The sequence below is a fragment of the Clupea harengus genome, chromosome 18 (assembly GCF_900700415.2).
Source record: "Clupea harengus chromosome 18, Ch_v2.0.2, whole genome shotgun sequence".
Taxonomy (NCBI): domain Eukaryota; kingdom Metazoa; phylum Chordata; class Actinopteri; order Clupeiformes; family Clupeidae; genus Clupea; species Clupea harengus.
This window is the reverse complement of record NC_045169.1, coordinates 8,704,711-8,731,715: the sequence shown is the minus strand read 5'-3', so window position 1 is coordinate 8,731,715 and position 27,005 is coordinate 8,704,711. Positions and strand designations below refer to the sequence as shown.

The window sequence follows — 27,005 nt, the reverse complement described above, 5'->3', positions numbered from 1 at the left end:
TACATGACTACGGATGTTTTGTTCGGACTGGATGTTCTTACTCGCACAAAACTCTCTACCCCCACATAACACCCAACTATTTAGTGAATATTTTAGTTTCTGTAGTTTATGATCCAAATGTGACAGGCAGTTAAATTTGTTTTCTTGCTAATATATATAGTCATTCACCCATAAGGAGCTATGTCATATATATCAACATGCAAATAGAAGCACTCACACTCACATAAAAACAGAACTAAAGCAATCATACAAATTCACACATAGGCGTCACTCATTCACAGAGTCAGTGTTAAAGATGCCTGGAAATCAACATAGAGGCACACAGGAGACCAGCTACTTACAACAGTCATGCCAAAATAGTCAATCAATCTCAAAGACACACACACCCACACACACCTATAGGGAATAGGAGAGGCAGGTATGTTGGATACATTTCCACTCTGCTGGGGCTAGTCTGAGCCACTTTCCAGTTTTGATGTCCTGTTTAATTATAATATCAGAAGACAATTGTGTGTGTGTGTGTGCGCGTGTGTGTGTGTGCGAGTGTGTGTGAGCGCGTGTGCATAAGAGGGGGACTGACACACTTACATAGCCATGTCGGGAGCAGTTTGGAACCTCAGTATTGTTTTTGTTTGTTTGTTCGACCTCATTCGATGTTTGTTTCACTTGTTTGTTGACTGTTGTATCAGTACAACATCTGTCATAGGAGCTTTCCCTTTGCTCAGAATGTCCGATCAATGATCTTAGTCATCTGAGAACCTTCTGTCCGATACATTTCTGTCCTTTCCTTTCAAATATCCCCTGTCATCTCCTTTGATGAAACATACACATTGTTCTTCTTCTGGGTTTTGCCTGTTACTTTTGAGGCATGTGTGTAAAGGAAGGAGGGAGAAGGAGGCAGAGGGAGAGGAAGAGACTTAAAGAGAGAGAGTGGAGTGAGAGCTAGGGAGAAAGAAAGGGAGAGACAGAGAGATTGATATTAGTGGAAGACTCCACATTTTGGAACAAATGACAAACTTAGGACCAACTTTCTTCGGTTGGAACTTTTTTCTGCTGTTCCTCGTCCCCATTCTGAGACCCAGCAAGCCAACTTGGATCGCCCACAAAGAGTTATACCCCACGCACGCAGACACAGATCTCAATATGGGACAGGAAAAGGTGGCAACGGAGAGAAGGGGAAAAAAAGGAGGTTGGATTTGAAAGAATGAAAGAGTCTCCTCCTCCTTTTTTTCTCCTCCCTCGCTCCGTGTATCTCTCAAGGGTGAGGGAGATTTTTGGCAGGGTCACCTGAGTCCTCCCCCTGGCTTATACACGCTGGGTTAGCAGGGGGGCCCAAACACACACACACACACACACACACTCACACACACATACACACACACACACACACAGGCACACACACACACACACACACGGATAGAAAGAGCCTTTGAAGCTGTCCCCAGTTATTTTAGGTCTCCCATGCAGACTCAACATCCTCCAAGACAGCGGCTTCATCAATTAGTAATAAGGGGCCCATTAGAAACTAATTAACAGGAACAAACACCCAGACATAACAAAGAGATAAAACACACACACACATACATAAAACAATCAATGCAAAGACATAGATAATTAATTAAGTGCACAATCATACACACATATTTGAGTAGGTAGTGCATATAGTGCAAGTTTACCAGGCATTTCCGAAGGTGTTAAGCATCTGCAGTGTGTGTGTGTGTGTGTGTGTGTGTTTGTGCAGTAGGTGTGTTGAGGGTAGTGTGCATGCCTATGTATCCCCGTGTCCAGTGTGTGTGTGTGTGTTTGTGCAGTAGGTGTGTTGAGGGTAGTTTGCATGCCTATGTATCCCCGTGTCCAGTGTGTGTGTGTGTGTGTGTGTTTGTGCAGTAGGTGTGTTGAGGGTAGTGTGCATGCCTATGTATCCCCGTGTCCAGTGTGTGTGTATGTGTGTGTGTTTGTGCAGTAGGTGTGTTGAGGGTAGTGTGCATGCCTATGTATCCCCGTGTCCAGTGTGTGTGTGTGTGTGTGTGTGTGTGTGTGTGTTTGTGCAGTAGGTGTGTTGAGGGTAGTGTGCATGCCTATGTATCCCCGTGTCCAGTGTGTGTGTGTGTGTGTGTGTTTGTGCAGTAGGTGTGTTGAGGGTAGTGTGCATGCCTATGTATCCCCGTGTCCAGTGTGTGTGTATGTGTGTGTGTTTGTGCAGTAGGTGTGTTGAGGGTAGTGTGCATGCCTATGTATCCCCGTGTCCAGTGTGTGTGTATGTGTGTGTGTGTGTGTGTTTGTGCAGTAGGTGTGTTGAGGGTAGTGTGCATGCCTATGTATCCCCGTGTCCAGTGTGTGTGTATGTGTGTGTGTGTGTTTGTGCAGTAGGTGTGTTGAGGGTAGTGTGCATGCCTATGTATCCCCGTGTCCAGTGTGTGTGTATGTGTGTGTGTTTGTGCAGTAGGTGTGTTGAGGGTAGTGTGCATGCCTATGTATCCCCGTGTCCAGTGTGTGTGTGTGTGTGTATGTGTGTGTGTGTGTGTGTTTGTGCAGTAGGTGTGTTGAGGGTAGTGTGCATGCCTATGTATCCCCGTGTCCAGTGTGTGTGTATGTGTGTGTTTGTGCAGTAGGTGTGTTGAGAGTAGTGTGCATGCCTATGTATCCCCGTGTCCAGTGTGTGCCCTGAGGGTAGCATCACCTGGGACTAACACACTGCGGAAGAACCCATCTGAGAGCAACACCTGCTGATGAAGCAGATACTCTCCCACAGAGGTTTCCCTTTGAACGTCATGCTTCTTATCCTCCGCGTGAGCGCCGAAGACTCGAGAGATGGAGGGGCAGCCGTCTTAATGTACAGTGTGGTGAACATGATCGACACGGTGTCTCTTGTGAATATAGGAAAACAGATGCGTTAGACCAGTTCCATTAAATCACCAGCACCAGGGCTTTCACATGGGAATACAACTGACTGGTTCTTGCTTGAGACCCACTGGCGGAAAGACATGAAGTGTCCTTCTCTCTGTCCCTCTCGCACACACACACACAACTATCCTGCTCTGATGTAGAAGTGACACTTCAGACAAAACAGGAAAGAGAAGAAAGAGACTAAATGTGTGTGTGTGTGTGTGTTCCATGTCACAACGCAGCCCTGAGATGCATGCTGACACTGGTGTAATCCGGGTGTTGTGTGTCCCGTTCGCTGTGAAAAGCTCTTCGACTCGCTCTGCCCCTCTGAAATGGATTAGACGCGGGACACACACAGAATAATGTTGCAGCATAAATATGAGTGTGTACGCGCGACATGCTAAATATCATCAGTTTTTATGTCTGTGTAATGCAGGCTGAATAGCTGTGTATGTGTGTTTATGGGTGACACAAGCTGAATGGCACCAGACCAGAGTGTGTGTGACAGTGTGCCTGACCCTGCTGGACCTGAATGCTGGGGTATCAGAGGGCTTTAAGCTGATATTACCACTTCCATGCATTCTGTTGGCACTCATCCGCAGTGGCTTAGGGTGCGTGTGAATGCCAGCCCAGCGCAGGGGCGACCGCGGAGCTTCTGTTTCTGCTCAGTACCACGGGCTTAGAGACAAACATGTCCTCGAGCGTCACACACCCTCCTCACACACGCCTCAAATCACAGCTTTGATACCACCCAAAAAGGAAAACTGAACCATCAGCACTTTTCAAAGTTTTAAATATCAACCCCCCCCCCCACACACACTACACACACACTTCTAAAGCCTGTCACAATTCATAGCACCAGCTCTCTGACAGGATATATGTTTAAAGATAATGTGTGTGGAGAATTTCAGTCACTTCTGGAGTTATAATTCCAAGAGAAAAGTGTCTAAAGGAGCTGGGGGAGGAGAGGAGAGGGGGATAAAAAAATAAATAAAAAAAGATGAAGGAGCGAGAAAAGAGATAAAGGGAAGAGAAAAGGAGGCGAAAAAGAGAAGGACAGAACCAGAAATGGGGGAGAAGACCAGAGGGAGATAGAGGAAAAGGCTTTAGCAACTCATTTGATTGTGTGGAAGTAAACTTGGGACTTTTCAATAAGGGCAAATTAATGAGACGAGTGAGACTGACTTGATCACTGCACAGTAGACAAATGATGGCCTTGGTTTAATGCAGATGCACAAACAACTTTGATCCAACATTCACAGTATAAAAAAATGCATTAAATATCATGTTTTTCTTAACATAAAAAAAAAATTTAAATCACAGGTTCACAGGTGTTTCTTGGATGCCTTCTTCCCCGCTCGTGCAGTCTGCTTCAGCGGGGCGGAGGAGTGGGTGGAGTCAGCCTTCACAGGTAGCGGTCCATAATCGCCCGCAGTAGGGAGGCTGGCTGCCGGTCGGGGGTCGGAGACGGCCTTCACCTGAGCCAGAGACGGAGGGGTTAACATCGGGTCCGGGTCATGTGATCAGAACACAGAGGGATTATATACACAGAGGCCCTTTCCCATAATCTGCACTTGAGGTACGTACCTTAAACGATGTATAAACCGTTTAGCATTAAGAGACGCTTCAGAGCGACTAAGACTGGCAGGTATTACATTATATACATTATGAAGGATTTTGTGTGACTGTAGCGGGACAACGGAAATAAGAGAAAGGGTGAAACTAAGCATCATAATCAAAACACACACACACACACACATGTATACACACACACACACACACACACACATATTTATATATATTTAAAGTAAGAGTTTTGCTCACAGGGCTTTTCTCTCGGATGCAGGCCTTGTGTAGTTCCTCCTTGAGGGCAGAGATGTGTGAGCGCTGGGAGTCCAGCTCTCTCTCCACACACATCAGCTTACTGCACAACAACTGGTACACCTCCGCAAAACAGCTCAGAAAACTCTGCACACACACACACACACACACACACGCGCAAGTTGTTAAAAGGTTGAATAATTCCTCAGTTGTATAATTGTCACCGTAATAGTGTAAAGAACAAATGTGCAACCACTTAAAAATACATCTGTGTGATTTGTGAGTTCTTTGAAGCCAGCTAATATAGATCTGTTTAATACAGCAAAAATCAGTCTGATGAGTGGCTACTCAAATCTGATGACAAATTAGTGCGCACAGTAAAAAAAGGGTATGGATTTATAGGGTCATCATTACAGACTACAAATTGACTTGGCACAAATATACTGAGTACCTCATACATGTACTAACACACACACACACCTGGCAAGCTGCCACCTCAGGACCTCCCATGAGCCTCTCTGGGCCTGGCATCTCCAAGTGCATGTTGGGTACGTGCCAGATAATGTCACCTTGGGAGAGGGCGGGGCTGAAGAACACAATATTCTCCTTCACCTAAGAGAGAGAGAGAGACAGAGAGAGAGAAAAAGATGATTACATGATTCAGGTCAAAATCAACAGCACAAAGAAGCATGTGGGTAAATGTGTTTCTGCGTGTCCCCACCTCTTTGAGACTATTCTCTACTGCTTTCATATAGCTGGCCAAGGAATCCTTCGTTCTGAAACAGAACATTTCAACAGATGAGCACATCCAAGAGCAAATGGATGGTTGTGTAACTGTTTGTTCATATGGATATCTGTGTGTGCAAGAGAGGCTGTGTGTGTGTGTGAGTGAATGACAGGGAGGGAGAGAGAGAGAGAGAGAGAGTGTGAGTGAGTGAGTGGTACATAGTATGTGAGAGAGGCTATGTGGGCAAGAGAGGGAGAGGGCGTGTGTGTGGGTGTGTGTGTTTCTTACTTGGCAGCCGTGCGGAGAGCGGTCTCTGCAGTGTGTATGCCCTGCTGCAGCTCCTGCTTCTCCTGCTGGGCTTGGCTGAGGTGTTTGCCCAGCTGGCGCAGCGACTGGTCCTTCCTGCGCAGCTCAGTCTTGCACTCGGTCAAGCTCTGAGGGACAGGGACACAGACAGGGACATACAGGGACACATACAGGGACACAGACAGGGACATACACTGTAAATGTATTGTTTGTTTTTTTTGTTCTGTCTATTATGTCTTTTTTAAATCTTTTTTTTTATGCATGCCAGTGAAGCCATTAGAATTTTTATTTGACAGACAGGGAGATATAGAAGGACATGCTCCATGCTGATGTCCATATCTTGAGGTTGCTGAGGTTGTGTGTGCATCAGTATGTTTCCATATGTGTGAGTCAATATGTACCTTGACAATCATTACAAATGTGGGGTCTTTCTCATGCTGGTCCCAGTGTGCAGCTCCATGCTGAGGCCCAACCTCTGTAACTGTCTTCGTGTTTCTACATTTGTATGTGTGTGGAGTGTGTATGTACCTTAACGGCCATAGCCAGTGTGCAGTCCTGCTCCTGCTGGTCCCCAGCGTGCAGCTCCATGCTGAGGCCCAGCTCCTGGAGCTGTTGGGCCTGCTGGTGCAGGAGCTCCTGGGCCTGCTGCTCCCTCTGCAGCGCCGCACTCAGCTCACACAGCACCTCCTCCATACGCGCCACCGGCACACACGCCTACACACACACACACACACCAACTGATTTAAATAAATGCCAAATAACACAGGTACACATTAGCACATACATGCAGACACCCACATAGACACAGGTACATGTAGCAAGAAATACTAGGCCATTCCACGGACAACGGTCTTAATGAATTAACTGTACATAAGTTTCTGTGTTGTGTTTTTTTGAGTCAGGCACTGCATGAGATACACACTGTGTGTTTGGGGTCCGGCGGTGGGGGAATGGCTGCCTGGCGTCGGAGTTGGGTGAGCTCCAGACGCATGTTCCTGCGCTCCACCTCGGCCACGTGCAGACGCTGTGTAAAGGCCAAGATGTGCTGCTGCAGGGAGGACACCACGCTCTGCACACACACACACACACACACACACACACACATACATATTAACCAGGCAGACACGCAATCACATTGCAGAAATATTTTAAAACAGCATTAAAAATTCTTAAATTATGGTCTCATACTATGCAAGTGGCCTATGCCATTGTGAGCAATTATACTTGGCGCGCTGGTGTGTCTGCGTACCAAAATAAACAAAGATGGCAGACCAAACTCCATAGAAGGCCGTTTTTATGTATAAATGTAATTTGTTCGGCTTTTACAGTACAGTATCTATACATTGTATCTGAAAACCCTGTTATTGTAACCAAAACAATACGTCTGAGGTGATTAGCGATGTGTCTGCCAGCCTACTAGCATGTTAATAACGTTAGCAAGCTAACCAGCCCCAAAGTAGACAGCTTGATAGGTATTAAACAGTGCTCAGCAATTCATAGCGGAGTGATTTGTTTACAAACGCACCCCCAATTGTCGGGCAAGCAGACAAATCATGGTTGTTGCGGACTGTGTGGCTACTTTTCTGCGGAAGTGCCCGTGAGTCTACGGCGTAGAGTACAGGGCTAAGCCATACCTACTCAAGAATAGCGCAGATTATACACCGAAGCCTAAATCAGCCTTAATCTGTATTTAGCAGATCAGGTTGCATATGTATAACCTTTACAAAATAAATGTATACATAATGTATGTATACAAGTATGTTGAGTGAATGAATCATGTGTGTATTTATGTACCTTGCTGCTGTACTGGTTGGTTGGAATGGGCTGAGTTTTTCTGAGTCGGAAGAGTCCTCGCGCCAGTTGTCGTGACAACGACCCTCTGTCCATGTAACATCTGTAGTGGCGGTCACTGTCAGCAACTAGCCTCTCGAGCAACCTGGAAAACTTGCTATCAATGTCTGACACACACACACACACACACACACACACACACACACACACACAGTACAATACAATTTTGTTTACTTTTTAATAGACAGAAAAAGATAAGAAAGTGTGGCTAGAAAGGCTAGACCTACGAGACCAAATACAACAAACACAATCACCAGAAACAACTGACAACTTACAGTGTGTGAGTGAGTGAGTGTATGTGTCTACTTCTCTAGGGTGTTAGGAGTAGATCCATACTATGTGTCTCTGTAAGGTTAGTGGATGTGTATGTAAGTGTTTGTGAGCGTGAGTGGATGTGTCACCTGTGCCATCCTCGGAGCAAGTTAAGATGAGTGTCTTCAGCTTAGTGCTCTGGGTCCACTCCCCCTCTTCCTCCTCATTATCCTGATCCCTCCTCCATTCCGGCGCACACACACTCACGGCGCCCTCTCCGTACGGGTTGTCGGCCTTGAAACACACACGCGAGCGTCCCCCCAGTGCCCTGAAACGCAGAGCCGCCAACACCCCTATGACCGCACGGCGGAACCCCCACACACCCCTGCGGCTTGTGTGCGGATCCGTGTCGGGTATGTGTTTGGGGTCCTCGACCGCGCTGGTGAGCGCCTGCAGTATGGCCTGCACCTCGCGTTCCAGCTTGGCCTTGGCGTCCAGGATTGTGTGCAGCACCCGCTTCTGCCGGGCGAGGTCGCACACGCGGCGCAAGAGCGGGCACACACACCCGGCCAGGAGGGCGGCGCCACGGAGCAGCGCGGAGGCCAAACGTTTGCCCGCGTGCAGGCGCTCCCGGAGCTCGCCCGCGCGAGTCGAAAGATCGGCCTTCTCCCGCTCCAACGCACACACGCGCTCCTTGGACACTTCCACCTCGCGTCGCATCTCCTGAGAGAGCGAGAGAGAGACGCACGCACACACACACACACACGCACCACACAAAATGAAAACCATAAATATAATGTCAGTTGTATTTTTCAGAATCAGAATTGTATTTATTGCTTATTTGTTGTAAGTTGTATTTACAAGCAATAAGGAATAAGTAATAAGTAATGTTGTGTCTACATAGAACTGTGCAGGACCAGGGCAGCATGCTGTTATTGCCAGAACTATGAATTCTGCATTGAGCCAGGAAATTCGGTAGTAGACAAACAACAAGTTCAACAAAGGGTGGGTCAGGCAACCACAGAATGTAGAGTTTGGGCATTTTGAAATGGCCTAGTCAAAGTCTGGATGGAAATTGAATAAAAATGTGTTGGCAGAACTTGAAGCAGAGGGGTCATGCAAGAAAGGGTCATGCACAAATCACATAGTGAAGTACTGATAAATGGGCCAAAATTCGGAGGAGGTTCATACTGTATATTTTTTCAGACTAAAGTAATTTAATGTTGGATCATTTGGGCAATAAATTAATAAATGAGTATACAATGTTTTGTGAATAAATATTGAATTGGCTTCTCTCTATGTTTTTTATAATTCATTACATTTTAGGTCATATTTACGCAGATTATCAGAAATCTCTAAAGGTTCACAAACTTCTAGCACCACTGTATGCTTGTAATTAGGTATTCTTGTCTGTGTCTGTGTGTGTGTGAGCACCTGGGTCCTGAGGTGGAGCTCATCGTTGAGGCCTGTCTGCTGCCTGAGCAGCTCCTCTTTCTGGACCAGCCAGCTCTGCTCGCGATGCCGCAGCTGCGCCGTGAGGCCCTCCACAGCTCCTTCGTGGGCCTCATGGATCTCCCGCAAGGAGCGTGCCTTCCTGGAACACTCCACCTCCAGCTGCTGTACCTACACAGCCACACACACACACACACACACACAGAGAAAAACACACACACAGACACAGACACAGACACACAGAATTAGACATACTAATTAGACATACAGATCACATTCTTAAGAAGTACACATGCATTATTATACACACGTATTTATATTTACATAATACTGCACACAGACAGCCGTAGTGAGCATACATGCACATACATAGATACATACACATGCATTTGAAGAAAGAAGAAAGTCCTGTCACAAATATCACTTATAAGTACATGTACATGTACATGCACTGACACACACACAGGCATTTATTCAGTCAGACACAGAAAAAACACACACACACACACACACACACACACCTGCTCTTTTGCCGTTTGTAGGTCGGTGAGAAGGATGTCAGTCTGATCCTGCAGCACCGCACACAGCTCTGTCCAGGAGAAACTACCCAGCTGGCCGTGTGGTGATTTCATGAGGACACAGCCAGCCACCAGCCTTTGATAGAGGGAATGGAGGAACGCCAGCTTCTCCTGATACACACACATACATACACACACACACACACACACACACACACACACACACAATGTGTATGAGTCTTACATAGGGCTGAACGATTAATTGCATTTGCGATTTAATCGCGATATGATAGAACGCGATTTTCTAACCGCAACGTTCGCGATTAAAAAACGTGGTCTAAAAAAAAAACACAGTGTTTAAAAAGTGCATGCCTAGTGTTTATACTTAAAATTACTTAAATGAACAGTGGCAAAGCCACCGATTTGTTGTTCTTGTTTCTGTAATGAGCAGTTAAATAAAAATGTAAAATGTGGGAAAGAATATTTTACCCTAAATGTATCTAATATTGTGTTGGTCATATTTAAATCATTCATTACGTTTTGGTAAAAAATCGCAATTAGATTATTTTCCTAAATCGTTCAGCCCTAGTCTTACAGCATTATGGCTAACTGCCACGCTGTAAAAGAGTTTATGTTTATTTGCACTCTCAACATGGCCTGTCTCTGTGATTCAAATCCTGACACACAGAGGCTTGTTAAAAACAGTATGCTGTTTTAAATGGCAGCTCAATCACTGTTTAAGACTGACAGACAGAGGCCTGTTAAAGACAGTATGCTGTTTTAAATGGCAGCTCACTCCTCATGGTTTCACTGACCTGATGCCAAAACTGATATGTAATGTCTGTCTGAGTTCTCACTGTCAGTTAAGTACTGACACACCCTCTCTCTCTCTGTGAAATGGATATGGTGGCATGACGTTGCTGTGTGTGTGTGTGTGTGTGTGTGTGTGTGTGTGTGTCATCGGTGTAATGGCATGACGTTGCTGTGTGTGCGTGTGTTACCTGCTCCTCTCTGATACTGACCTCTGAGTATGTGCATATAAGTCTGTGTGTTTAAATACGACTGTGTGTGTTTGTCTGTGAGTGTGTGTCATCGGTGTATTGGCATGACGTTGCTGTCTGTGCGTGTGTTACCTTCTCCTCTCTTGTGTCTGTGTGCCTGTGCCTGTGCCTGTGCCTGTGCCTGTGCCTGTGCCTGTGCCTGTGCCTGTGCCTGTGCCTGTGCCTGTGTCTGTGTCTGTGTCTGTGTCTGTGTCTGTGTCTGTGTCTGTGTCTGTGTCTGTGTCTGTGTCTGTGTCTGTGTCTGTGTCTGTGCCTGTGCCTGTGTCTGTTACCTCTTCCTCCCTCTGGCACTGCTCTCTGAGGGTGTGCACATGTGCCTGTGTGCCGGCGCAGTGCTGCTTGAGCTCCTGCAGCTGTGACTGTGCCCTGTCTGCGGCGGCCGCGCCGTCCGTGCAGCTGGAGCGCAAACGCTGCACCTCACCAGTCAGCTCGGACACACGCCCAGCATGCTCCTGAGAAAGAGAGGGAGAGAGAGAGAGAGAGAGAGAGAGAGGGGAGAGAGAAAATAAGTGGGGTAGGAGAGAGGTGTAAGAAAAGAAGAAGAGAGAAAGAAGAGAGGGGAAAAGGGGAAAAAGACAAAAACAGAAAGAAACAAAGAATGGAACACCACATGGACATATTTTATGGATTTCTAACAAAGTCAACTTCACCCACTTGTACTAGTACGTATAGCACACATATATAGTCCTACCTGGGAGGATTTCTTCAAGGAGTTGCTAATTTCATCTTTATGCGAGATTTCCTGAGAGAGCATCTTATTTCTCTCTTCTGCCTGCTGCATCTGAACGAACAAACAAACACAATCAAAACAAACACAGACAAATAACTAAACTACGGAAAAACAGTAAACATAGCAAATATAGAGGTGTCCACATGGTGAATCCTTCCTCCAATGTGCTTGTGTACAACCAAACTATATCATCTCTGATATATGTGTGTATGTATGCACGTAAGCATGTATATACTGTATGTATGTACATACGTATGTCTGTCATGTACCTGTGATTGTGCCATCTCAAGGCTTTGTTGGTAGCAATTCAGTGTTCTTCTGAGGGCATCCAGCGGATTAGAGGGACTGTGTTTAACCTTGTCTTCTGCAGTGTACACACACACACACACACACACACACACACACACACACACACACACACACACACACCAGGTATACATTAAAGTATAAATTGACATCCATGTCTAGTCACCCCATACACACACAGTCTGTGTCTAACCTGAAGTGTGTGTGTTTGTGTCACCCCATACACACACAGTCTGTGTCTCACCTGAAGTGTGTGTGTTTGTGTCACCTCATACACACACAGTCTGTGTCTCACCTGAAGTGTGTGTGTTTGTGTCACCCCATACACACACAGTCTGTGTCTCACCTGAAGTGTGTGTGTTTGTCTCCCCCTGCTGTCTGTGCTCCTGCAGCAGCTGGTTGAGTTGAGTCAGGAAACTCTCATACGCCTCTTCCAGAGACTTCTGCCTCTGTAGAGCCTAGAGAGAGAGAGAGAGAGAGGGGAGAGGTGGAAGGGGAGAGAGGGAGAGAGAGAGAGAGGTGGAAGGGGAGAGAGCAAGAGGTGGAAGGGGAGAGACACAGAGAGAGAGAGAGAGGTGGAAGGGGAGAGAGAGAGTGAGAGGTGGAAAGGGGAGAGAGAGAGAGAGAGAGAGAGAGAGGTGGAAGGGGAGAGAGAGAGAGAGCGAGAGGTGGAAGGAAAAAGAGCGAGAGAGAGGTGAAAGGAGAGAGATAGAGAGAGAGAGAGAGGTGGAAGGGGAGAGAGAGAGAGAGAGAGAGAGAGAGGTGGAAGGGGAGAGAGAGAGAGAGCGAGAGGTGGAAGGAAAAAGAGCGAGAGAGAGGTGAAAGGAGAGAGATAGAGAGAGAGAGAGAGGTGGAAGGGGAGAGAGAGAGAGAGAGAGAGAGAGAGAGAGAGAGAGCGCGGGCACAGAACACAGACTGTTTAATGCCCTCAGGGAAAGTCAGTTGACCTTTACCATCTTGTCTGCTTCCTGTGGCATTTTGCTCAGACACATCAAAGGATCCACTCTGAGTCTGAAAAAGTTACTACTCTTTACATGGAATGAACATTCAGTGCCAACTCATTTACTCATCAGGTTAGAAGTAAGTTTGTTGAATGCCTACAAACGCACATGAGTAATCTGCTGCTGTTTCTGAGCATGTGTGTGTGTGTGTGTACCTCGCCGAGCTGCTCCTGTGAGTGTGTGTGTGTGTGTGTGTGTGTACCTCGCTGAGCTGCTCCTGTGTGTGTGTGTTTGTGCTCCGCTGCTCCTGAATAGTGTCTCTCAAGTGAGAGGAGGTCATCTTCTCTTCATTCAGTTGGGTGTCCAGCTCCGCCTTAGTGCTTAGATGCTCCTTCTCCATTCTACACACACACACACACACACACACACACACACACACACACACACACACACACACACACACACACAAAGTTGAAACAGCACTGCTGAGCTGAGAGTAAGTACTTTTAGGTCAAATGTAGATAATCTCAACATTCACAAAAATTGGTGTGTGTTTGTTTTTGCTGTTAAAAGTTTGGACATCATGCAGATGGTAAACAGCAGGGACAAATCAAGGAGACTATGAAGGACAGATGAACAGCAAGGACAAATCAAGGAGACTAGGAAGGACCGATGAACAGCAGGGACAAATCAAGGATACTAGGAAGGACAGATGAACAGCAAGGACAAATCAAGGAGACTAGGAAGGACAGATGAACAGCAGGGACAAATCAAGGAGACTAGGAAGGACAGATGAACAGCAGGGACAAATCAAGGAGACTAGGAAGGACAGATGCGGTGGACATAAACCAAAGGTTAAATGGCCTGGGAATTCTGACCATCTGGAGATACACCAATGAGATGCAGCAGTGATGATTTAAAAGCAATTCTGGAAGGATTGAAGGGTATAGGAGAGAGTACATTGAATCACAAGGGTAAAGTCATCTACAATTATGGCATGGATTGCTATGTTGAGTTATCGATTCACTTTGAAGATGTGACTGAAGAAGCCATTCAAAGGAAGAAACTGAAGTATGCTGAACTGGTAGTGGAAGAGAAGGAACGAAGTTGGCAACACCAGTGGAGATAGGTGTTGGAGGCTTCAAACCATGTTCTAACTACCTACGAGCTGACCTAGTCGCTAGATCCCTCCAAAGTATCTCCCTGCCCAAAAGTCAGTCTCTCATCATCTCGTCCCTTCACACTTGACGTGCAACACATATAACCAGCTGATCTTTCACACTGACAGTCAATTTTGATGGCCTTGATGGTTTTATTGGAAATCTGTAGTTCACAGAAGAGAATCTGTGTTCAAAGTTAAGAAGATGCTATTAAACAATAGAATCTTAATTTAAATATACTTCTTTTGTGTTGATTCTACATTAATTCTGTGGTTTCACATTAAAATATCCATTATTACAAGCTTCAGTCAGATTAATCGTGAATCATCACAGCAAATTGTGCAATTAATTAGCGGTAGTTTTATTCGTTTTTTAAATCCATTGACGCCACCGGGTCCTAACCCATCATGAGTGTAGAGGGGGGTGGGTCTGGGATGCCAGACACCACTGTTGAGCCTTCTGGAGGTGTTGTGGGCCTATGAAACACTGATGGAGGAACCCCAGTGAAATGCTCATGAAGGCATCTTTGTTCGGTTTTTGTTAATGTCTTTTTTTGTGTCATCTTTTTTTGTTAAATACTAGTAAGTGCACCCTGTTATAAGACTTATATAATAATATAATGCCGTGGGAAGTCCCCTAACAATAGCACGAAGAATTAAACATATTTTCCTGTGTATAACTAAACAAAACCACACAGATATGACATACAGATATAACACACAGACATACTGTAAGAGTTTAGACTGCGTGTCATTGGCTCGTTCACTCTCGTGCATCTGTGCGCTCTCGGCCTCTTTGAGCTTTCCTCTGAGGACCTGCAAGCCTGATGTCACTTCTTGTTGGAGACTCTGCTCTGCCTGCAATGCAGCCTCTGCAGTCTTCAGTTTCATCTGCGCACACACACACACACACACACACACACACACACACACACACACAGACAAACACACACACACAGACAAACAGACACACAGAAAAACACACAAGTACACCACATCTGCATGTTAAAACACTTCAACTTTAATTTCTATATTCATAAATATATCTGCCATATAGTCCTCTTGAAGATACTACTAGTGGCTGAACATAGAAAAAGAACAAACACCTGCGAATGTCGCGAGTGTCACACACACACAACAGTTGTGGATTTTTATTAATTTCACCCACTTGTCAGGCCACTGAAAGTTGATTTCAAGTTCATGCTGTTTTTTGTGTGGGTGAGGCCAAAGCTTGCGAAAACGACACTTTTTATATCCACACCACACTGACCACATCCTTTTTGTTTCACTGACTAGCTCGCTCTCTCACTCGTGTATTTATACGCCCACACACCTCCAGCTCTTTCCTGCGCCTCTTCTCTCTCTCCACACAGTGGCACAGCTCGCTGGCCTGCTGCTTCAGGTTTCTGATCTCCCTCTCTCGCTCCCTCTGCTCCGCATCCATCTTTTCTTTGAGCTGCCGCAGAGTATCCTCCTGTTTCTGAGCAGGCGAGAGAGATAGAGACAGATGGAGGGAGAGGGAGGCAAACAGGTAGGGTGAAAAAGAGATAGATGGAGTGACCAGGGTGCTAACATACAGTAGGATTTCTTTAGATGCTGTCTCTTTCGCACTCATGTGCACATCAGTGGTAGCAGTGACATTGAAAACTATAGATGTTGTGGGACATCAAAGAGAATGCTAAATGAAATGGTTTATCTGACTGACAGACACACACAGACACACACACACACACACACACACACACACCTGTAGAATCGCCTGCAGTCCGTTCTTGTCTGTGATGACTTGGTCATTTTCCGTGTGAGCAGTGAGCAACAGCTGGTCCCTCTCCGCCAGCTCCGCGTTGAGGCCCTGCAGGTCTTCCTCCCTGGCTTGTCGGCTGATCTCTAAAGCCCTCTGCATGTCCTGGGCCGTCTGGCAGAGCTCCACATTCAGGCCTACCAACACAAATATGGAAACAACACTGGGGCCATTAGAGGTGCATTCCTCAATTCTGTCGAAGGGCTGTTGATACAAATTACACCATTCCCTTCTGTGCTCCTGAAGCAATATGTTGATTGGCTGGAAGTGTAATGGATTATAATCATGGGCCCCACCTTTAACAGAGATATGGACATGTGAAATACATACACATGTACCCACACTCATACACACCTTGCAGTTCTTGATTCTCTTTTTGCAGATCAGACAACTTGGCCTCTGCTTTGCTCTTCTCTGAGGTCGAGTCTCTCATAGCCACAGCGATGTCATACTCCAGTGTCTGCCGCACTGCCTCCCCACGCTCAACCTGTGCCCGTAACTTAGCAACCTGCGCCACCAGCTGTGAGACCTGGAGAATGAGAGAGGAAGAGAGGAGAAAGAATGTGGGCCATTATCAATATCGGCAGGGTCAGAGATTCACCCGATTCTCTCGGGACTAGCAGCGGAGGCAGATTTAGGTTACTGACTGTTTTTTTGTGTGGTTCTTGACTGGGCGGATTACCTCCTGGTTGTGTTTAGAGGCTAAATCCAGTTTCTCGCTCTCCAGCTGGTTGATCCTCCATCTCAAATCTGTGGGGACTGACTTGCCGGCCTCTTCCTCACGCATTTGCATACTTATGTCACGCTCATGCAAAACTTTATCACGCTCACATTCCAACTGCACGATCAACTCCTTCAGCCTAGAAAATGAAAATCAAGTCAGATATGGTGTTGGTGTAATATTTGATGTAATGTGTGATGCTTTTACTCCAACTTAGGTCTACCTTTTATCGTAAGTGTGGTGTGCTGAAGTGACCAAACAGTTAACAAGAAGCAAACATGCTTTACATATCAATTATCAACTCTATGGGTGTTATGCAAAACCCTGCTCTGTAATACTTAATTAAGTTTTATGAATTCATCCTCATCAAATTTTGGTTGGTTAGTTGTTTATTTCATTTAACTGGACCAATGTAAGCAAGGTGACTAACAGTTACAAAAATACATGGGTAAATTAAAGAATGAACTACATTCAATAAAAATGATTTGAAAGTTATTTGGGTTTACTTTTTACCCTTACTTGCAACAGTGTTGTGGCTAATTAGTCTCTGCAGCCAATCAACAAAGAGCACATCCAAACCTGGTGATTTGCTCCTGGGAGCTGGGCTGGGCAGAGGGTTGTGGGTGAGATGCCCGAAGGCCGGCCTTCTGTCCTGGGTTCTTAGGTTTGGCCCGCCCCCCTGGCTGGGCCTTCACTCCAGACTGTCGAGGGTCACCCGGCATGACCTCAGCAACCTCTCAATCCCACAGAGGAAGCTGGAGAGACACAGAAAACGACAGTGAGCAAACCGTGCACGCACATAGTCAGATCCAGTAGGGATTTAGCTTGCAGCCTTGTCTCTGTCGTCTCGTCTGTGTCACAGTCTCTCTCAAAATGCCTTTTGGGGATTTAGACTACTGCATGTGTGGCCTTTCCTCTAACCCATTACAAGATGAAGATAATGATATCAGTCATATCAGATATGTGTGAGAAGCCAGACAGCTTGATAGACTGTCCATATCTCATCTCGTCCACCCGAGCAGGTGACAGGACAAAATCTAGCCTAAACCTTACGTGCCAAAAGCACTGAGCAAGGAACAACTCTATCGTTACTCATGCCATCACCTAATATCAACTGATTGAAATTAACAAGAAGCTCGCTAGATAGAGAACAACCATTACCTGACGTTAATTATGAATGCGATTCATGTTAATTTCGTTATCTAGCTAGCTAATGTTAGATTGCAAACAATTTGGCTTGAGCCTAAAGGTTTGAAAAATAACTACCCCACTGCAGGGTAAAATAACAACGTCTGCGTTGCTTACGAAACCGTTGTTGTTTCCTTCATACAGCGACTCGTTACTACCCTAGGGATCTAACGCCTATGTTGCTAAGCTCTGTGGCGTGTAGCTAAAATAAACACCAGGCTGGTTAAATACAAAACATTTGTTGGACATCTTACTAATCACCTACAATATGAGACACAAATTTAAACACAACATAAGGACTTCGAGTTCATGTTTTACTATTTTATTTTAAGCACAGAGTTTAGTTAAACCAATCTATCTGAAAATGCTACCTGTTTCAAGTGAAATTGTTTGAAAGTCCGTTTGAATCTGACGCCATAGCATTAGTCCTTTCCTTCTGTATGTTATTTGTCGTCACTTCCTTTGAACAGAAGCTGTTGTGATTGGTCAAGAGACTTGACGCGTTTAAAGGGACACACTTGTAAGCAACATTCAGCAAAGACTTTATCATATCAAAGATGAGTGGCGAAAAAAGGGAAAGTAAGTTTAATTGTTTTTAGTAACTCAGGAATATTTCACGTGGCTGCCTACATCCTCTGTAAAACACAATCAGTTTATCTAAATGACAAGGATTAGATAAACAAGAAATCTAGCAGTTAGCCTCATTGCACTGCAATGTTAGAAAAGCCGTTACAGTTACCTCACCTGCGCACTTCTTGCAGAGTTCTTTTGTTTAGCCCCCCAGATGGATCATGTTACTGATATTGCATCTGCACCTGCTTACGCAAGATCATTGAAACGATGTGTATGAAAATATAGCCTATTTTCTAGAATATTTTATGCCCAGATGTTGGGCAACGACTTAATCGCACGTTACACTTTAAATTTCACCCATATGGTACGTCACATGTCTCTTTGTTTTTGAAGTTACATTCTGGTGTGAGTTTATGTTGTGTGTAACAATAACACGTTTTAAATAGTGAATTTCTATAAAATACACCTGGGGTTTATAAAGCTTGTCCTTAGTGTCTTAAGCTTTCTACAAGCTCCACCTCCAGTTACACCAAGGCTGTTGGACGGTAGGGTACGTTCTACGGATGCGCTAAGCGGGAGTTGTACGAGCTGAAGCCGCTGGTCGTGGTGGATCGGCTAGCTTAGCAAGATTGAAATCGTGCATTCGTTCATTTTGGCACACCGACGGTATCTATTCTTCTATTTTGTAACTGTCAGCGGCGTGCTTGTTTATGTGGAGACGGAATATTCCTTATCACAGCTGTCTGCAGGTCAGCTGCAGACTTGCCTCCGCTACAATGTAGCAACATATTGTGTCTTGTGTGTAGGAGAAAGGGCATTGTATTAGATTGTGTTCATACCAGTGATAGTCTGTCTTAGAATTAAACCGAGGTTCTTTTCTTCTTGTTGAAATGTGCCTCAGCTCGTCAGTGGTAATGGGTCTGTTAACAGTGAGGAGTCTGTCTAGCAGTTAGCAATTGGCTAGCTGTGATGAACATTTGTTGTGAAAATGCCCTGTTGTTGGTTTGTATGTGCATGGCGAACACGCCCTCACGTTTTGCCACCGAAAGGGCATAAGTGACATTTTATGCTGTCAAGAAGTTGTCGGCGTTAAAATTGTCATTACTCTTTCAATAAACGCAGTACTTTGTTACTTATGCATTTGCTATTCCGCCATTTCTTCATAGGTTAGAATCTGAGAACCCGAACATGAAGTCTGTGAAGGATAGTCACAGCTTTCAACCCGGAGAGCCCGTCTTTGCCAAGATGAAGGGTTATCCTTTCTGGCCTGCCAGGGTATGTTTGTTGCTATGAAGACCCTGCCGTGTGTGGCTGAACTCTGTTACAGTTTCTACGTAATAGTTTGTTTAAAGCCATTGAGTTTTACTCCAGAGCTGTTCTTGTGTACAAGCCATAGGTTGATCAAACTCTCTTTTTGTTTATGCAGATTGGGGAAGGCAAGGGGCCCAAGAACAAAGTACCTATATTCTTCTATGGCACGCACCAAACGTGAGTGAGCAGTCTGTATAGTGCGCGTGTGTGTGTGTGTGTGTGCATGCGTGCGTGCGTGCGTGCGTGTGTTTGGTCATGTTTGGTGCTTGTGAGCGTGAACTCACAGCTGCCCATCTTGTTTGCTGGTAAATGATCAATTACATCAGTCAAACTGCAGAGGATATGAAAGTGTTGAAGTGTGTTTGGGTTGTGTATGAATTCCTCTGAGTGTGTTTGTGTGACATAAATAAGCCCCGTGGGTGAGTTGAGTAAATGATCTGTTGCTAAGGGGCATATTCCTCTGACAATACTTTCTCTCTTCCAGAACCTTCCTGCTCCCCAATGAAGTCGTTCCCTATTGGACGAACAAAGACAAATATGGCAAACCAATCAAGAAAGGAGGTTTCCCTGAAGCAATGTGGGAGATTGAACATGACCCTGGAATTGGCCTGAAAGGACATAAAGTGAGACATCACCATTTGATTTGCAAATGTAATGTGTGCTTATGTTATGATACAATATACCATGGTATAAGCTGTGATTGGAGGTATGTATATATGTAACCTACATTAGTGGTACATTAGTTTTTGGTGTCTTAGAGCTCTAGTTTTAAGAAGCAGAGCAAAGTCCCTCAAAATGCTGTACCCATTTGGGCCAGTTCAGTTACCACATTGAACCTGAACCTAAGACCTATGGAAATTGTGCTTGCATCAAAGATGCTAATCACTATGACTACCAATGTGATCACGATCATGCCCCTTAGGGGTTTGGCAGCTGAGGACTGCAACACACAACCCACATATTTTGATCTTTTGATCTAGATGTTGACTCAGATTCATCCTCTTTCTTTCTTATGTTTTCGGGGCGCAGAAAGTGTCACTGTTGAGCAGGGTCGAACAGATGCGCAAAGCTCAGAAGAGAGCCTTTAGTGCCTCCTCGACGGACTCGCACACTCCTGCCAAGATGGCGAGAGAAGACGCAGCGACCGATATGCCACCTCCTGCAGTGCCACCTGCTACCACGGAGAAAAAAACTCCCACAAGGACAATGGCCTCTAGACAGAGAAGCACTGCCACTCCGAATGACACAACCACTCGGCGTTCGGCATCCGCCAACGCAACCGAACCATCTCATGAAGCCATGTCCACCCAGAAATCCTTACGCTCCACTAAAGCCATCCCTTCACAGAACACTGCCTCCCCTGATCGGAGGTCCAGAAGTACACCCAAAGCCACATCCTTACAGAAATCAGGCATCACCCAGAAAAAGCCGACTCCTCAGAAATCCACTCCCCTAAAAGTTAATGATACACCCCCTACAGACACACTAACTAAGGTCACTGCCATATCCCCTAAGGCCACCACTCAAACGCAAGTTCAACCCAAATCACCTCAGGAAGCAGGCTTGCAACAGACAGACACACCCTCTCAGGGAGACTTGGCGTGTCAGAATGTCAAACCTGGTCAAGAAGCCACGCCCATTCCACAGACCACACCCTCACCGGAGGACACACGCCTCCAAGAGGCTGCACCATCTCAGGAAGTTTCCCTCTCGCCGAAAGCCCAGACTGAAGTGAATGCACACTCTCAGGTTCCTCAGAACAGCACTGAAGCCAGTCCTGCAGGTAATACACACACACACACACACACACACACACACACATTCATGCACACATGCAGTTATTGTTGCACGTGCTCAAAGGAGCGTATGTGTGCACACAGAGAAGAAATGCTCCCTCGCGAGGATTCTTTTCCACTTGTAAATACCATTCTGTGATCTCGCAGAGCTGAAATGCTCCCTCGTGAGGATGGTTTTCCACTCGCAAATACCATTCTGTGATCTTGTATCACATGCACACCCCTGGATTTTATGTGCTTTGTGGGTTTTGAGACTAATTCAGTTAAAAAAATGACCAACGATGTGATTAGCTCTTTTTAAACCAGGACAGGACTGCCAGTCATAGGCCTCCCATATTTAGCAATACAGACCATCCCCTTTCTTCACGCCCTATTTTGCCTCACACACTCACACATAGAGGAACACTATATCTTGTCTGTCCTCTCCTCAGACGAGTCTCAGGAGAGGGATGGCAGGAAGAGGAGGAGAGGAGAAAGGGAGGAGGGTGGAGAGGAGGAACCTGAGGCCAAACAGAAGAGGAGTGAGGGAGTGGGCGAGAGCTCCCCAATGCAGGAGGTGAAGGCACTGTTTGAGTCTTGGCATCTGTTTGTCTGTTTGTTTTGTTTGTCTGTGTGTGAGTGTGTCTCTATGTGAAGGGTGTATGACTGAGAAGGTTCCAGAAACATTTGTGAATGGAAGGGGAAGCTGGCAATCCATCTGTTATCTCTCCACATATGCACATGTACACACACACACACATACAGAGAGAGAGAAAGAAGAAAGAAAGAAGGAAAGAAAGAAAGAGAAGCTTCCCATGGCTTAGTGGCATCTTTTTATAGATCTGATCCAGGAAGTAATTGCAGTGAGCTTGATGTGCGTATGAAGATATGGGGGCAATATAATCTGGTGATGGCTATATGGCCATCTTTTATCTAGCATTTCATCTTTAGTGCAACTCTGCACCAATGGGATCAGATTGTGGGTTTACTCTCCTCAGCTATCTTCTTCCTTCCTTTCTCTCCTTTCTTTCTTTCTTTCTTTCTTTCTTTCTTTTGTTCTTTGTCTTTTAGAAGAGCAAAGTGTCTGCAGTGCTGAAATCTCTGCAGGACCTGGTGCAGAACCGAGAAGTCAGGAGAGGACTGAGAGAAAAGGAGGAGAAGAAGAAGGAGTCGCAGAAGGAGGAAAAGAAGGAGGAAAAGAAAGAGATTCAGACTGAAGAAAGGAGGAAGCTTCGGAAGGAGGCACCAACGGAGGAAAAGAAGGAGATTCAGACTGAAGAAAGGAGGGAGCTTCGGAAGGAGGCACCAACGGAGGAAAAGAAGGAGATTCAGACTGAAGAAAGGAGGGAGCTTCGGAAGGAGGCACCAACGGAGGAAAAGAAGGAGATTCAGACTGAAGAAAGGAGGGAGCTTCGGAAGGAGGCACCAACGGAGGAAAAGGAGATTCCAAAAGAGGATGAGAGGGAGGAGAACAAGAAGGAGGTGTCAATGGAAGAAAAAGAGGTTCAGAAAGAGGAGAAGAGGGAGGTTCTGAAGGAGGACAAGAAGCAGGTGCCAACGGAGGAAAAGGAGGGTCCAAAAGAGGATAAGGGGGAGGTTCAGAAGGAGAACAAGAAGGAGGTGTCAATGGAAGAAAAGGAGGTTCAGAAAGAGGAGAAGAGGGAGGTTCTGAAAGAGGACAAAAAGCAGATGCCAACGGAGGAAAAGGAGGGTCCAAAAGAGGATAAGGGGGAGGTTCAGAAGGAGAACAAGAAGGAGAACAAGAAGGAGGTATCAATGGAAGAAAAAGAGGTTCAGAAAGAGGAGAAGAGGGAGGTTCTGAAAGAGGACAAAAAGCAGATGCCAACGGAGGAAAAGGAGGTTCCAAAAGAGGATAAGGGGGAGGTTCAGAAGGAGAACAAGAAGGTGGCACAGACGGAGAAAAAAGAGATTCAGAAAGAGGAGAGGAACGACACGTGAGTGACCACACACATATGCATGCAAACATACATAAATACATACACACATACAGTACACAGGCACTCACACATACAGTACACACATACAGTACACAGGCACTCACACATACAGTACACACACACACACACACACACACACACACCATATAAACCCTAAAAGGACGACAGGATGAAGGCGGGTCTGCTTCTGTCTTAGGGACGAGGCTGTCATACTGAAGAAAGAGAGAAAAGATGAGAGGAAAGTAGGCATCAAAATAGGTGAGCCAATGTTTCAGTCCTATGATCATGTTGTGATAGTGGCTGTGTGTGTGTGTGTGTGTGTGTGTGTGTGTGTGTGTGTGTGTGTGTGTGTGTGTGTGTGTTTGTGTGTTTAACAGTGTTTGTTCTACAGTCACAGACTCAGTCACAGATTCCCGACTGCACAGGCTCCTAGGAGAGATCCGCATCTCCTTGACTGTCGGGAACACAGTAGGTCACAGTTTTATGACAGTATGATATTTGATCTGGATACTTCTTTCTTTACTTAAACTTAATACGATTTTCCCTCCTTCTTCTAATACTCCTCCTCCCCATCATTCTCCCTCTCTCAGGATGTGGGGAAGTGTGTATTGGCATTAGATGAGTTGGGCCGGGTACCAGTGTCCTCACAACATCTACAGAAGCACACTGAGCTCATCGAAACACTCAGCAAGGTAGGACACACACACACCCACACCCACAAACACACGCAGACGCAGACGCACACACACACACGCACAACCATACCCTACCACACACAAATATATATATGGTGTATACATACATAATTGTCTTTTACTGTGTGTGTGTACACATGTATTTTAAATGAATAACGCACTTATTTTGCAGAATTTCAGAATACATCGCCCACTGTGTCTAAACAAAAGCATTGATAGTATGTTGAGTCTAACTAGATCAGTCCAGAGATTCTGGCTGAATTCCTCATAATGGGGAGTGGTATGTCTGTAATAGCCTTTCAAAGCTCTCCTCCAGTAACACATTACACGTTATGTTACCTCTTTAATGGTTTGTCCAGTGTTCTTAAGATACCACCAACACACCAGCCGACTATTTTATAGGCAACAGCCACAGGACTATACATGGCAGACTTTGAACATACACTTGAACAGAGGTATGGGGTTGAACATAAGCCTAGTGAAAAAACTTCTTAGAGAAGTCTTTCATTTTAAAGATGTTAAGGATGGAGCAGGTGGAAGTTCAAATTCTAAGGGACATGAATATGCCATTAGTGAGCACTATTCCGTAACTGTACATTATGCAGAACTGCTCATACAGACATCAGTGGATCATCCGTAAACATCAATTGTCTGAGCACAATGAACCTTTCGTAGGCGGTAGGCTTGACTGTGATTACAGCTTGTAAGGTTGCAGTGCTGAACTTTACCTACAGACCGTTAAACACACCTGAATGCAACCACTTCAATACTTGTGAGTTAATCATTAGGTTACCTGTTCTGCACCCATCTAAGCGGCCCATGGCTAGACGGCACACAGCTTCACTGTGCAGTTTGGTCCAATAGTTAAGGTGTCAGTTTACCAACATTTTCTCCAATACTCAATACCTTTCACTTAATTCATAGTTATAATAAAACGTGGCTACCTTTGTATAGTTTTGTGAAATGTGTGGAAAACTATTACTTCAATAACCACAATTGTATAAACACATGTAAAAAATGTCAGGTGTGCAGCCTGTGGTGCAACCATAGGCGTGCACCAACTAAGTGGTGGGACTATGAATTAGGGCTGAACGATTAATTGCATTTGCGATTTAATCGCGATATGATAGAACGCGATTTTCTAACCGCAACGTTCGCGATTAAAAAACGTTTTTTTTTTTTAAGATGGTACATTTTGCACAGAGTGTTTAAAAAGTGCATGCCTAGTGTTTATACTTAAAATGACTTTTTTAAATTACTAAAATGCACAGTGGCAAAGCCACTGATTTGTTGTTCTTGTTTCTGTAATGAGCAGTTAAATAAAAATGTAAAATGTGGGAAAGAATATTTTACACTAAATGTATCTAATATTGTGTTGGTCATATTTGAATCATTCATTACGTTTTGTTGGGAAAAAAGGAGGATAAAAAAAAATCGCATATTAAATCGCAATCGCAATATTTTGGTAAAAAATCGCAATTAGATTATTTTCCCAAATCGTTCAGCCCTACTATGAATACAATTTCTCTCCCTTTAAGACTGATCTAATTTACTGTGTCTCCATTTTTCTATTCTGGTGGTATATTTCTGTGTTCTGATGTTTATTTTGTTGTATTTGTTTGTTTGTGACAGATCCGCAGGTTCAGGGACAGCGAGGTGATCATGCAGAAAGCATCGATGCTCTATCACAAGTTCAAGGGTGTGTATCTGAGTGGCGAAGAGGACCTCTCTCCCAACTACGTCAACACACTCCAACAGGAACGCGAGCGGGAGGAGAGCGAGCGAACGCAGAGAGAGGAGAAGAAGAAGGAGGAGAGAAGAGGAAATGGAGAGGGGGAAGACGAGAAGAGAGGAGGAAGAGAAGAGAAGAGCGTTGTGGAAAGAGGAGACTGAGCTGAGCACAGGTGAGATAAAGTTGCCAATGATCTGCACGTAGAAACCACCTGAAAAAAGAGCCTTGCAATAGTAACCCTGTGTTTGTATGTTTGTGCTTGTGTGTGTGTGTGTGTTTGTGTTTGTGTGTTGGGCGTGTTGTTTTTCAGTGGTATGCGTTGCCCGGGAGGAGCTGCGGAGGAGGTTTTTGTTTGTATTGTCGTCGTCTGCGTTTTGTTTTTTATATTTTTATAAGACTGAAAATGTGCTCCAGGAAGATGCTGTGAGACTGACCGGACCGTCCAGTCACACCTTCAAGCCCATACACAGTAGACATTACACACACACACACACACACACACATAAAAAAAAACGTACATTGACATACACAATTACTTTAAATGCTGCTATTGCTTTGACTGTGTATATTTGTGTTTTTTAACACTTTGTTTGCACTGTGTGTGGGTGTGTGCGAGGGTGACCACTCATCCAGAATTTGTGTGGACAGTCTGGTTTTCCAGCCCTCTGTCTGGGCCGCTGTTGCTGTTACATGTCCTCCTTTTTGGCCAATTGTCCTCCTTTTCAAGGGTCAAGGTCATAGTCACGCCAGTGTGTGTGTGTGTGTGTGATTGTGTGAAGGAGAGAATGAGAGAGGCCGAGTGTTTGATCAAGATAGTAGCAGTGCTGCTGAAGTTATTAAATAATTCTGTGCTGCATAGAAGATTGTGGTGAAAGTAAACTCCAAAATAAACAACATTGCCTTTCCCACTAACACACTCACATATCCACTCCCATTCATTGACACCACACACCTGGGGAGAACCTGCAAATATTAAAGTTAAGCTATCTGAGTGATTTGGATTAGTGCAAACATACTTACCAATAAGTTACACACTACTTATAAACACCCTTTTTTCAGTTTGACTGCAGATAAAGCAATTCCACCTCAATGTTGCTGGATCTGCTTCCGTCCTGATAAGGTTTGTTTGTTTGTTTAGGATCTGTTTTCTGTGAGCATTTGAGCACATGACTTTTTTTGAAATAAAGAAAAAATCCGAGCACTGTGGCCACCTCCCTTTCTTTTCAAGTTCCTTGAATACC

General features: G+C 45.1%; 2 protein-coding genes across 10 annotated transcripts; one reads left to right on the top strand and one right to left on the bottom strand.

Moving 5' to 3' along the window:
• Positions 1–4,201: 4,201 nt before the first annotated feature.
• On the bottom strand, positions 4,202–18,552 carry LOC105891423 (coiled-coil domain-containing protein 171). 3 transcript variants are annotated; one of them, XM_031584606.2, is made up of 23 exons: positions 18,465–18,552; positions 17,112–17,287; positions 16,494–16,671; positions 16,166–16,340; positions 15,758–15,948; positions 15,344–15,490; positions 14,741–14,901; positions 13,114–13,252; positions 12,257–12,368; positions 11,874–11,968; positions 11,566–11,655; positions 11,147–11,326; positions 9,817–9,984; positions 9,278–9,466; positions 7,993–8,566; positions 7,535–7,698; positions 6,663–6,809; positions 6,269–6,454; positions 5,723–5,868; positions 5,429–5,483; positions 5,188–5,319; positions 4,711–4,854; positions 4,202–4,364 (listed from the first exon to the last, which is right to left on the bottom strand). In XM_031584606.2, exons 2-23 carry the CDS (start codon positions 17,252–17,254, stop codon positions 4,212–4,214), a joined length of 3,669 nt encoding a protein of 1,222 aa, XP_031440466.1. In that variant the 5' UTR covers positions 17,255–17,287; positions 18,465–18,552; the 3' UTR covers positions 4,202–4,211. The 3 variants fall into 3 exon arrangements, with proteins under 3 accessions (XP_031440466.1, XP_031440465.1, XP_031440467.1); XM_031584605.2 differs by lacking the exon at positions 18,465–18,552 and adding an exon at positions 18,092–18,178; XM_031584607.2 differs by lacking the exon at positions 18,465–18,552 and adding an exon at positions 17,694–17,987.
• On the top strand, positions 18,205–26,962 carry LOC105891455 (hepatoma-derived growth factor-related protein 2-like). 7 transcript variants are annotated; one of them, XM_031584613.2, is made up of 13 exons: positions 18,687–18,959; positions 19,460–19,568; positions 19,720–19,781; positions 20,089–20,227; positions 20,634–21,387; positions 21,832–21,956; positions 22,451–22,618; positions 22,799–23,334; positions 23,534–23,595; positions 23,729–23,805; positions 23,928–24,029; positions 25,665–25,936; positions 26,075–26,962. In XM_031584613.2, the coding sequence occupies exons 2-12, from the start codon at positions 19,482–19,484 to the stop codon at positions 25,923–25,925; spliced, it is 2,373 nt and encodes a 790-aa protein (XP_031440473.1). In that variant the 5' UTR covers positions 18,687–18,959; positions 19,460–19,481; the 3' UTR covers positions 25,926–25,936; positions 26,075–26,962. The 7 variants fall into 7 exon arrangements, with proteins under 7 accessions (XP_031440468.1, XP_031440473.1, XP_031440470.1 ...); XM_031584610.2 differs by having other exon boundaries at positions 18,688–18,959; positions 22,451–22,741; positions 22,802–23,334; XM_031584611.2 differs by having other exon boundaries at positions 18,690–18,959; positions 22,451–22,999; positions 23,138–23,334.
• Positions 26,963–27,005: the final 43 nt, after the last annotated feature.